This window comes from Trichomycterus rosablanca, chromosome 6 (assembly GCF_030014385.1).
Source record: "Trichomycterus rosablanca isolate fTriRos1 chromosome 6, fTriRos1.hap1, whole genome shotgun sequence".
NCBI classification, from domain to species: Eukaryota; Metazoa; Chordata; class Actinopteri; order Siluriformes; family Trichomycteridae; genus Trichomycterus; species Trichomycterus rosablanca.
In genome coordinates this window covers 32,248,189-32,260,865 of record NC_085993.1, presented here as the reverse complement: position 1 = coordinate 32,260,865, position 12,677 = coordinate 32,248,189, and the positions used below count along the sequence as shown (strand labels likewise).

General features: G+C 39.5%; 1 protein-coding gene across 2 annotated transcripts in view; it reads right to left on the bottom strand.

Annotated features, from left to right (window-relative positions):
- The window catches only part of ical1 (islet cell autoantigen 1-like), a 41,939-nt gene that overhangs the window by 18,111 nt on the left and 11,151 nt on the right, over positions 1-12,677 (bottom strand). For both annotated transcript variants that reach the window (XM_062996852.1, XM_062996854.1), the window contains 2 exons: positions 1,284-1,356; positions 33-156 (listed from right to left, as the gene is read on the bottom strand). In XM_062996852.1, coding sequence (XP_062852922.1) covers positions 33-156; positions 1,284-1,356 — 197 coding nt within the window. The remainder of the gene's footprint in view (positions 1-32; positions 157-1,283; positions 1,357-12,677) is intronic.

Here is a 12,677-nt window from a genome sequence, read left to right as displayed (position 1 = left end):
TTACTGTAAATCTCCCGCCAGGGTGTGTATACCTCTGTTTGGCAGAGCTGCACAGGGCTTTGCTCGTGGCATCCATTATGCTTCCTGCTTTAGTTTTGTCATGCTCGGCCTGAAAACGAAGAAACAGGCCCAACTCATTCTCCTCCTGAGACAGGCCTGCAGGGAAAAGATGAGGTTAACTGATCATTCTTTTATATTTACTGACTGTTTTACTTTGGTCAGGCTCTGTGGGTCAATTGCCACCAGAAAACATCAGACACAGGGCAGGAATAAACCCTTGGGCCAGAAAAAACCATCACAAACCAGGGTAACCATTCAAAACTTCTCACAACAGTGATCAGAAACAAGGACTAAACTCATAGTTAATAATGTTACTTTAATTTATAACATTTTCATTTAAGCAGACATCCCAAGTGTCCCGGAAGTTCCCGGGAGTCTCCTGCATATACATAGCGGTTCCCTGATGCCCGCAAGTCAGATAAAATCTCCCGGAATCTAGAACGAGCGGCCAAGAGTGCACACACACACACACGTGCACGCAGGCGCCACAGACTTTTTTCCTCGATCGCGTACTAAATCCATTATCTGATATACAATCTAGCGCACTCTGTAGGGAACATAAATGAAGTGTCTAATATACTGTCTAGTGCACTATGTAGGGAACATAAATCCGTTATCTTATATACAATTTAGTGCACTATGTAGGGAACATAATTATGTAATACACTATCTAGTGCACTATGTAGGGAACATAAATCTGTGATCTGATATACAATCTAGTGCACTGTGTAGGGAACATAAACCAATTGTCTAATTCACTATCTAGTGCACTATGTAGGAAACATAAATTCATATCTAAAATACTATCTAGTGCACTTAGTAAGGAACATAAATTATTTTCTAATATATAATCTAGTGCACTATGTAGGGAACATAAATCTATTATCTTGCACACTATCTAGTGCACTATGTAGTACAAATTAATGTGTTTGCGATGCAAACAGTTAGCTTAGTAGCTCAGTTAGCAGCTCCTAAAAGTTCTGTTATCACCCATATCCTTTGGTGTGTGCACGAGGATTTTTATTTTTTTTTTGGACTTGGGGGGTCGAGGTCCGGGTCCGGGGGTACCTCCCTGAAATTCGTTTTTGCAACTTGGGATGTCTGTTTAAGGTTGTTTCATAAAGTGACTGACAGTTACCAATAAAAGACTGTATATAAGCTGTGTACAAGTATCCAGGAACTGGACTGAAATTAGTTGTTTATGTGTAGTCATTTCCACTTACGTGTGATCCTTTGTTGATATTTTTCAATCACTTTTAGCAGCTCTGTGCACGTGATCTGTACAGAACGAAAGAACTGTAGAAAGAGCAAACAAAGAAAGCATGAATAATCTTTCTTGAACACACACACACATACACACTTGACTGAGTGGTTTTGTCAGCACACACCACATACACTTAAATCCCAGTCACTCAAGGTATGGCAAAAGAAAATAATCAAAAATCATGTATTTTGAGTGTCCTTTATTGCACTTCATAAGGTCATACGATCCATAAAGGACAGTTTAGTGTGGAGGAACTGCAGTGGCCTGTACAGAGCCCTAACCTCAACCCCACCTATGGGATAAGAATGTTGATTGCAACTGTAGGTGATTCCTTATTAATACAGTGTATCACAAAAGTGAGTACACCCCTCACATTTCTGCAAATATTTTATTATATCTTTCCATGGGACAACACTATAGAAATAAAACTTGGATATAACTTAGAGTAGTCAGTGTACAACTTGTATAGCAGTGTAGATTTACTGTCTTCTGAAAATAACTCAACACACAGCCATTAATGTCTAAATAGCTGGCAACATAAGTGAGTACACCCCACAGTGAACATGTCCAAATTGTGCCCAAAGTGTCAATATTTTGTGTGACCACCATTATTATCCAGCACTGCCTTAACCCTCCTGGGCATGGAATTCACCAGAGCTGCACAGGTTGCTACTGGAATCCTCTTCCACTCCTCCATGATGACATCACGGAGCTGGTGGATGTTAGACACCTTGAACTCCTCCACCTTCCACTTGAGGATGCGCCACAGGTGCTCAATTGGGTTTAGTCCATCACCTTTACCTTCAGCTTCCTCAGCAAGGCAGTTGTCATCTTGGAGGTTGTGTTTGGGGTCGTTATCCTGTTGGAAAACTGCCATGAGGCCCAGTTTTCGAAGGGAGGGGATCATGCTCTGTTTCAGAATGTCACAGTACATGTTGGAATTCATGTTTCCCTCAATGAACTGCAGCTCCCCAGTGCCAGCAACACTCATGCAGCCCAAGACCATGATGCTACCACCACCATGCTTGACTGTAGGCAAGATACAGTTGTCTTGGTACTTCTCACCAGGGTGCCGCCACACATGCTTGACACCATCTGAGCCAAACAAGTTTATCTTGGTCTCGTCAGACCACAGGGCATTCCAGTAATCCATGTTCTTGGACTGCTTGTTTTCAGCAAACTGTTTGCTGGCTTTCTTGTGCGTCAGCTTCCTTCTGGGATGACGACCATGCAGACCGAGTTGATGCAGTATGTTGCGTATGGTCTGAGCACTGACAGGCTGACCTCCCACGTCTTCAACCTCTGCAGCAATGCTGGCAGCACTCATGTGTCTATTTTTTAAAGCCAACCTCTGGATATGACGCCGAACACGTGGACTCAACTTCTTTGGTCGACCCTGGCGAAGCCTGTTCCGAGTGGAACCTGTCCTGGAAAACCGCTGTATGACCTTGGCCACCATGCTGTAGCTCAGTTTCAGGGTGTTAGCAATCTTCTTATAGCCCAGACCATCTTTGTGGAGAGCAACAATTCTATTTCTCACATCCTCAGAGAGTTCTTTGCCATGAGGTGCCATGTTGAATATCCAGTGGCCAGTATGAGATAATTGTACCCAAAACACCAAATTTAACAGCCCTGCTCCCCATTTACACCTGGGACCTTGACACATGACACCAGGGAGGGACAACGACACATTTGGACATGTTCACTGTGGGGTGTACTCACTTATGTTGCCAGCTATTTAGACATTAATGGCTGTGTGTTGAGTTATTTTCAGAAGACAGTAAATCTACACTGCTATACAAGCTGTACACTGACTACTCTAAGTTATATCCAAGTTTCATGTCTACAGTGTTGTCCCATGAAAAGATATAATGAAATATTTGCAGAAATGTGAGGGGTGTACTCACTTTTGTGATACACTGTACCTATGGTTTTAAAACAAGCCTACATTCAGACATACCTACATTCAGACAAGGTCCACATACCTTTTGGCAATACAGTGTATATAGAGATCTTGCTGTTGGTTGGTCATCATAACACATATGACCAACAGTATTTGGACACCTGACCATATTCTTGTTCGACATCTCATTTTAAAAACAAATGCTACAACAAAAGAGTGACCGTTATGTGATCTTTTTTTTAGACATAACAGCCACTCTTCTGAGAAGGCTTCTCACAAGACTTGGCAGTATGTCTGAGGGGATTTGTGCCCATTTAGTCAAAATATCATTTGTATGGCTGGGCTTCTTTAAATGCAGGCTTCTATTGATGTCTTTATAAACCTTGCTTCGTGCACAGACATCCTGGAACAGGAAAACTATTCAGAAGCATATAATTTCCTTGATAATAGATTTATTACACCTGTTAGCAACTGAAATTAGAAGGGTGTCCTAACACTTTTGTACATGTAGTGTACAAGTATACACCGATCAGCCATAACATTAAAACCATCTCCAGGTTTCTACACTCACTGTCCATTTTATCAGCTCCACTTACCATATAGAAGCACTTTGTAGTTCTACAATTACTTACTGTAGTCCATCTGTTTCTCTACTTTCTTTTTTAACCTGCTTTCACCCTGTTCTTCAATGGTCAGGACCCCCACAGAACCACCACAGAGCAGGTATTATTTAGGTGATGGATGACCATGTCCACTCACTGTCCACTCTATTAGAAACTCCTACCTAGTTGGTCCACCATGTAGATTTAAAGTCAGAGACAATCACCCATCTATTGCTGCTGTTTGAGTTGGTCATCTTCTAGACCTTCATCAGTGGTCACAGGACGCTGCCTACGGGGCGCTATTAGCTGCATATTTTTGGTTGGTGAACTATTCTCAGTCCAGCAGTGACAGTGAGGTGTTTAAAAACTCCAGCAGTGCTGCTGTGTCTGATCCACTCATACCAGCACAACACACACTAACACACCACCACCATGTCAGTGTCACTGCAGTGCTGAGAATGATCCACCACCTGAATAATACCTACTCTGTAGTGGTCCTGTGGGGGTCCTGACCATTGAAGAACAGGGTGAAAGCAGGCTAAAAAAGTATGTAGAAAAATAGATGGACTACAGTCAGTAATTGTAGAACTACAAAGTGCTTCTATATGGTAAGTGGAGCTAATAAAATGGACAGTGAGTGTAGAAACAAGGAGGTGCTTTTATTGTTATGGCTGATCGGTGTAAGTGACATGCCAAATACTGCCCGTAAATTAGGTAGGGGGCGGCACAGTGGCAAAGTGGGTAGTCGCCTCACAGCAAGAAGGTTGGGGTTCGATTCTCAGGTGGGGCGGTCTGGGTCCTTTCTGTGTGGTTTGCATGTTCTCCCTGTGTCCGTGTGGGTTTTCTCCGGGTGCGCCGGTTTCCTCCCACAGTCCAAAGACATGCAAGTGAAGTGAATTGGAGATACAAAATTGTCCATGACTGTGTTTGATATAACCTTGTGAACTGATGAATCTTGTGTAATGAGTAACTACCGTTCCTGTCATGAATGTAACCAAAAGTGTAAAACATGACGTTAAAATCCTAATAAACAAACAAACAATTACAATGAAACCTTACTCATAATTATCTGCATGTGTTTCAAGACAAGCTGCAGTCCAACAGTGCATTTTCCGTTTTGGTTCTGGGGGCAATGCCTCATACACTTATATACTCAAATGTGCACACACACCAAGACAAAACAGGAAAGACAAAAAATCTGTACATTTCGTACTATATTAGTAGTCTTACAGCAATATTAGTAGTCTTTGCCAAGATCCGTAAAACTAGCGAGTGGCATCAATGACAGACTGTCTCCTAATTTTTTATTCAAGTGGACAATGCACATAGATTTGGAACATGTGCATGTGATCTGTTGAGCAATAAGCCCTGTCATGTGAATGTAGGCTCATTGGTTCAAACCTCCCCCGATCTCTTCAGGCTCTGTGTGGAAAAATAAAACAAATCCTTTCCATTCCGTTGTCATGGCATCCAATTCATTCAAGTCCACTTCCCTTAAGGTAAGGTTGGTGTGAGTGGTGGTTGCTGCTTCACGTCGAGATGAAATCTGACTCTGTACGTAGCAGTATGAATGAGTCATGAAGGTTGTGAGGCTCTTTTTTTTTTATAATGCCCTGGTTAAGAAAAGCTAAGTGGCTTTTTTCTGAAGCACCTACTATTTACCTGATATTAAATAGAAACTCACAGTGCTATATTAAGTAAATGGGAGGGGGGTAGTGAAGGAGTGAGCTAAAATCAACCTGTACAATGTCATGAAGCCACTTTAGGGAGTGGTGGCATGACCTTTTCAAAGGAACTGGTGTGCCCATGTTATTCATTAACTTTCTTCTTACTAGCTCCCATACAGAGAATATGAAAAAGATGTGTTAGCATTTTAAGAGCATTTTCATACTAAAATACCAGTTCTACATGCACAGGTGGCTGCATTGGGAATATTGTTTTCATTCTGTACTGCCATACACTAGACAGAGAGCAACATTTAGCTTTGACACGCCATGCAGCCAACAGTCATTTAAAACTGGCCTACCAACTGGCATCTTCAACTAGTTTTATCATCTATTTTTCACAGATCATAAATTTTAATCTTGGTCACTGTATCAAGTAAACATGTAAGTAATTTGTAATGTAAATAGCCTGGTAAGTTTAAACACACTGTTGGGAAAGTTAATGCATTAGCATTTTCCTCTTTTATTTATTTTTCTCTCAATCTAGTCATTTCCAATGCCTTACTGTTATTCCTCTGATGGTTACACGATCCATGTTTTGGTTATGCTTAGTTCACACTACTCGATTTTTGCCCTGATTTTCGCTCGCCGACTGGTCGCCGCTAGATGTGGCGGCACGGAAGCAACTCGGCGTTCGCTCGGGGCTCGAAAATCGGCTCTCGATCGTCATGTGTGAAATGTGCAACAAATTGATCCGAGCGGCTCGCCGGGCACTCACCGATCGCTCGCAGACTCAAGAAAAATGCGTAGCATGCTAAGTATCTGGACCTGTCAGCGATTCTAAATCATGCAGTTGGAAAGGTTATGTGATTAGGTTGTTGTTGTTATGAATGCAAAATACAGAAGGGAAACCCTGGGGAGGAGATGTTAATGTGTGGAACAGGGGCATAATATAGTTTATGGCAAAATACATTCGCACACACAAGCTTTACAGTATTTGTGACTTACACGCCAAACCATAATGGCAACGTTGCATTCCAAAAAATATTTATTTGACTTCAAGACAATCCCTCTGGGCCGCATAGCCCAATCCACTCCTTCAGCCAGATTCATTTATTTTTTCCTTCTTGCTTTTATGCTACATATCAGCGCGCAAACAACTTTGATCGCTCGCTTCTTGCTGGGTGCATTTTTGGACATGGTATCACTAAACCCCTTGTCACTTCTCGAGTGTGTTTTCATGACAAAACGTAGTTTGGGAGAACAGACAGACTCGCCTGAGATTCCTCATGGTGATAGTTCGTGTAGTGTGTGACCCCATATCGCCGATCAGTCATATAGTGTGAAAAACACGACTTAAAAGACTCCCAATTACAAGAGATCAAGTTGTGTAGTGTGAACTGTACAGTGATCTAAACAACATGAAAGTCGTGTAGTGTGAACTCGGCATTAGGAAGAGCAACAGACTTGCATACACCCTTTTTGACACGTAAGCAGTCATCATCCATATCTTTTCACCAACCAGCAGTGGCCTCCCACACAGTGCCATATTGCATATGAAGAGTATGTAAATCCCTACCACTCATACTGGCACCTCGGCCAGTCTAGGGAATCGCATACTGCGGCAGCAGCAAGAAGAATCCAATCCAAGCTATTCTCACTTAGAAATGGCCACTTGTGTCTGTAGGACACCTGGATAGATTGGTAGCATTGCTAAACAGAAATTATTATATTAATAATATTATATTATTATTAAATTATTATGAACAGATCTGAATCTTTTTACAAGATCATCTAATATGAGGAAAGACCTAATTTATTTGCAGACTTGCCTTGAGAAATGTATTTACTTCTCCAAAAATAGGGTTTGTATGTTAAATATAGTTACAAATCACTGATGCCACCCTCAAATTTTATGTCTTTGCCTTTTAGAGGAAACCAGTTTAAAACAAGCCCAGCTGCTAAAAAGCATCTATTGTCAACCTTCTTACCAGGTTTCTCTCACTCACAAAATGTGCATTTTGTTGCCTGTTCTTGTAATTTGCCAAATGATCTATACACCAGGATGTGCCTTGCAGCAAGACAAGTATAGACGTGGAAAAACAACAGATAATAAATGTCCTTGTCTAAATGTTTCCCTTTTTATGCCCCACTGAAAAAAACAGTAACACAGACTTTCCCTATGAATACATAACACATTGTCTGGTTGTTCTTAATCAAGCAAGAAAAGAAATCTCAACCACACAAACACTGCAATCCAATTACTCTAATTTTACCTTTGTTTCAGATTCTTTTGTCATTTTAAGCACAATATAAAAAGCATGAAAGATGAAAGATACATGAGCCAGGAACTGACATTGCTAAAAGCTGTGCAATTAAGGTTCTAGAAAACAAAGTACAGACAGAACAGGTAGTTCTGACCTTCCAGTCTGATTCTAACCATGCTGATTGAACCATTCCGGTATTACTCTGTGTCGTACTCGCTGGTTGCTAAGTAACAGTAACATTTCCCTCAGTTTTAACAAACTGTTTAATAATTAAGAACTAAAAGCTTTAACAGTATTACTTAGTGTTTAAGTGATTTAATCAGACATACTGAAGGATAATGACTACTTCAGGGAGGCCCCTGCTTGTTTCAGCAAGACAATGCCAAGCCACATTCTGCAGGGTAACAACAGTGTGACTTTGCAGTAAAAGAGTGCAGTTGATAAACTGGCCTGTCTGCAGTCAAGAACTGTCTCTAAAAAACTAGGGCGCAAAAATTTACAACAGTGATCCGGGTGTGTTGGTGTAAAATGCTAAAACTGTATTAAAAAAATTAATTAATTAATTTTAAAAAAATGCAAAATTCCTAAACACAGTGAATGGATACAAAAATTACAGTTGTGAATGAATACAGTTCTAGCCAATGAGGGTTAAGGGCCTTGCTCGAGGGCCCAAAAGTGGTAGCGTGGCATTGGTGGGGTTTGAACCATTAACCAGCACATTACTAGTCCAGTACCCTGACCTCTGAGCTACCACTGCCCATACTGCTGTACAAGACACAGCTTACTAGCTGCACCATTGTTTTTAGTGACACGAACAGTCTCTGTTTTAAGACGAAATTACGAGGGATCTTCAAAAAGTTTCCACACTGGGAAGAATGCATCGGAAGGTGACTGTGTAGAAAAAAGAAAGTAATTTGTCTTTGAAACTCTTAATAAATAGAGTTTTAAAAAAGTAGGGAAACTTTTTGAAGAACCCTCTTAAAAGGCACAAAAACACATTTTCTTAAGAGAACGAACCTTAATATAGATGTTTTGTCTACGTGCATGAGTTCCCTGTAGTGGAACAGTTATAGTGTGACCAGAGCAGCAGAGAGGGCCACAATGTAAGATAAGACTGTTTACTCTCCCATCCTCCTATCTCATTCTCTTTTCATTTATCTCTCTCTGCTTTGGCTTTCTCTCTGTCAATTCACTTCAGCTCTCTATCTTTAGCACCTCCACATGCATCCAGAAGTAATGTATAAAACAGAAATTAACCCCTGGATCATCACCTCACACACAAACACACATCCATCACATTTTCATGTGTTTCAGTAACACATACTGAACACATGTATTGCATATTACCAGAGGTGATAAGTAACAAAGTACTTTGTTACTATTTTTAAGTGGTTTCTGTATTTCACTTGATTACTCCTGCAACCTAATACTCTCTTTACTTTTACTTACTATATTTCAAAAGAAGAAAAACTGTACTTTTTACACAATACATTTTCAAAACAGGCTCTAGCTTTTATTCATTTATTCCTTTATCTACTTTATCAGTCTCTTTCTTTTTATTTAAGGTAATTCTAGTCAAACACCTAATGAAGCGCAAATCAGAATCTGCATGTGAAACAGGGAGGGGGAAGGGGTAAACCTATGATTGGCTGCTTTCACAGCTTACCCCAAGCAGTAATGCGGCAGTAAAAGATGCACCGGAAATTTAATATCCTCCTGACTACCAGCAATTCAATTTTGTCCTTTCTAGAGGACATATTTAAACTTGAATATCACCCACACCATGCATACTACTGGGCTAACTCTTTTTGTTCTCTAAAGAGGACATTTAGAACTTTTAAATGATATCAAATTTATGGGGGTGGGGTTTGGGGAACTGCCTCTTGCTCTTTAAAAAATATGGCGTCCATCAACACAATCACCTTTTATGGAAAGAAGAAATGCTTAATAATTATAATTGAGCACATTTTGTCTTAAAATGTTGTTGTATTATTTTATATGAATATCTGAAGAACGCTTTAAACCATTTTCTAAAGTAATAAAACTATATTTTACCATGATAGGAGAGTGTTTTAAAAATGTCCTCCACAGTGGACATTTGTACTGATTACCTAAATTTTGTTCTCAATCTTTTCAACTGAAATGTAAGGGATTCACTGTCAGAGGCAGAGAGAACTTTACTGCAGATTGTTGATGAAAACTCAGATATTGAGTCTGATGAGGAAGAACAAGGTGCAGTGTTTGAGGCAGATGATAAAATTAAGATAGGACAAACAGAGGCAGAAAAGTCAGAGCAAGTAGAACCGTCCACATCCAGTTGCTGTCCACTCTGGGTCAGGACTACAATGGTACACATTGACTTTGTATTCTCAAGGTATTTTATTGCCATTTACATTTACACATATACATTTTTACTTACATTTTTTATGTCACAAAAAGATTTATTCCGCTAATTCGTTGTAAAGATGACTGTGAAAGAAACTTATATTCTACCTTTATTATTTTCTTAAAATTTAACCCTCAACTGAATAATCCTCCTATTCCTATTCAGAATAATGATGCCATAACACACCAAAACTGGACCCCAATTAATTATTTTGAACAGTACATTGATGATGGTGTGTCAAATGGCTATGTGCACAAACCAACGTGAAGTCCTTGTGTCTGAAGCAGCACTAAACACCAATCCTGAAAAATTGTAGATATTCTTTGGCAGTTCTGTCTACATGGCCTGTCTTGGCTATCCAAATATTCAGATATTTTGGGCCTCTAACACCAGAGTTTAAATAGTGGTAGAATCCATGACCAAAAATTAATTCTATAAACTAAGCAATTCCTAAGGAAGATTATCAATAATCTTGATATTTCCAGTGAGGACAAAAGCAGACCTTTTGTGGAAAGTCAGCTCTCTTCTGGACAAAGTGAGGCAAGGATGTCTAAAAGAGCCTAGAACAGGAAAATTGTCCATTAATGAGCAAATGTTTCCATTTACTGGTTGCTGCCCAATTCGCCAGTATGTACACACCAAACCATACCCTACTGGATCGAAGGTGTTTGTCTTGGCCACACCAAGTGGCATGGTCTTAGATTTTGTGGTTTATGAGGGTAAGACCACCTTAAGAGTCACAGGGGGATGGGGCATTGGAAAACAAGCTCTCCTTCATTTGCCAGAGACCGTTCCCAGAGGAACCCACCTGTTTTGGAAAGGTTCTTTACAACTTTCAATCCCCTGGACACCCTGATGGAGAAAAGGTTGGCAGGTACTGGAACTCTCATGAAGAACAAAATTCCAAAGGAGTGCATCACTAGGGGATCAGGCCATGAAAAAGAAAGAAAGTGGGGCATCTGTGATAGTCGTCAGAAGAGGTCCTGAACATGCTTTCATCAAGTGGTTTGAAAACAAGCCAGTGGTCATGACATCCTCCACCTTTTCTTTGGAATTTATGTACAGTAATTATTACAATTATGATTCAGTTTCATATGTACCGTGTTCTGATGTCCACTGTAGTGGACACATTATATTTTTAAAATAAAAACATTTTTAAAAATAAAAATGTTTTAAGTATGCTTACTGACTTCTAGACAATGTGGGAAATTAAAAAAACTAAGAATTGGGAGACATTTTTTTCCCTGGTAGTCAGGAGGATATCATTCATGACTCATTCAAGTAGTGATTTGATGTTACTGAGTAAACAAATACATCTTGGCAAATGCAATGTATTTTATGTCTCCCAAAGAAACAAGAGAATTTTAAAAAGCAGATAGAGAGCTGAAGTGAATTTAGATACAACTTATTACATGTGTCATTCCTAGAATTTGGTGCCTTTTGCATCACCAGCAGACAATGGTATTTATTATGTAAATATCATACATTTTAGAGTCTTCCCTTTAACTTTAAACACTTTTTAATGTTAAGCGCAATGCATGTACTCCAACTGCAGTCTACTGCAATAAAATAATTGCACTCTCTTTCCTTATCATACACTAAAGTTTTTCCCATGCCCCCTGGTTGATGTATTCTATTTCCATCATAAATATAAGGTACATTATATGTCCAAAAGTATACGGATGCCTGACCACAAGCTTGTTGGACATCCTATTGTAAAAACAAATGGTATTACATAGAGTGATGTTCTGTTGCTGCAACACTGGAAGCATATCATTTCCTTTGTATAATTGATTTATTACACCGGTTAGCAACTGGTGTGGCTGAAGCACATGGATTCAATAAATAATAGGGGTGTCCCTATACTTTTGTCTATATAGTGTACATATTTTAAAGGTTTTAAAGTATTGTTTCCCTCAAGTTACTGTTCACACAGGCTATGGTCTGTTAAAAAATTATTCATCATATGTAATTTCATGTGGCCTACAGCCTCACCCTGGGGAGGAACACGTCATGAAAGGTGATAAAAAAAATCTACACTTAATGTCTGGTTGTTCTCATTTTATCTAATTAAAGTGATGTGTTCAACCAACCTGGATGTTTTTTAGTGGAGTATATATATATATATATATATATATATATATATATATATATATATATATATATATATATACAGTGTATCACAAAAGTGAGTACACCCCTCACATTTCTGCAGATATTTAAGTATATCTTTTCATGGGACAACATTGACAAAATGACACTTTGACACAATGAAAAGTAGTCTGTGTGCAGCTTATATAACAGTGTAAATTTATTCTTCCCTCAAAATAACTCAATATACAGCCATTAATGTCTAAACCACCGGCAACAAAAGTGAGTACACCCCTTAGTGAAAGTTCCTGAAGTGTCAATATTTTGTGTGGCCACCATTATTTCCCAGAACTGCCTTAACTCTCCTGGGCATGGAGTTTACCAGAGCTTCACAGGTTGCCACTGGAATGCTTTTCCACTCCTCCATGACGACATCACGG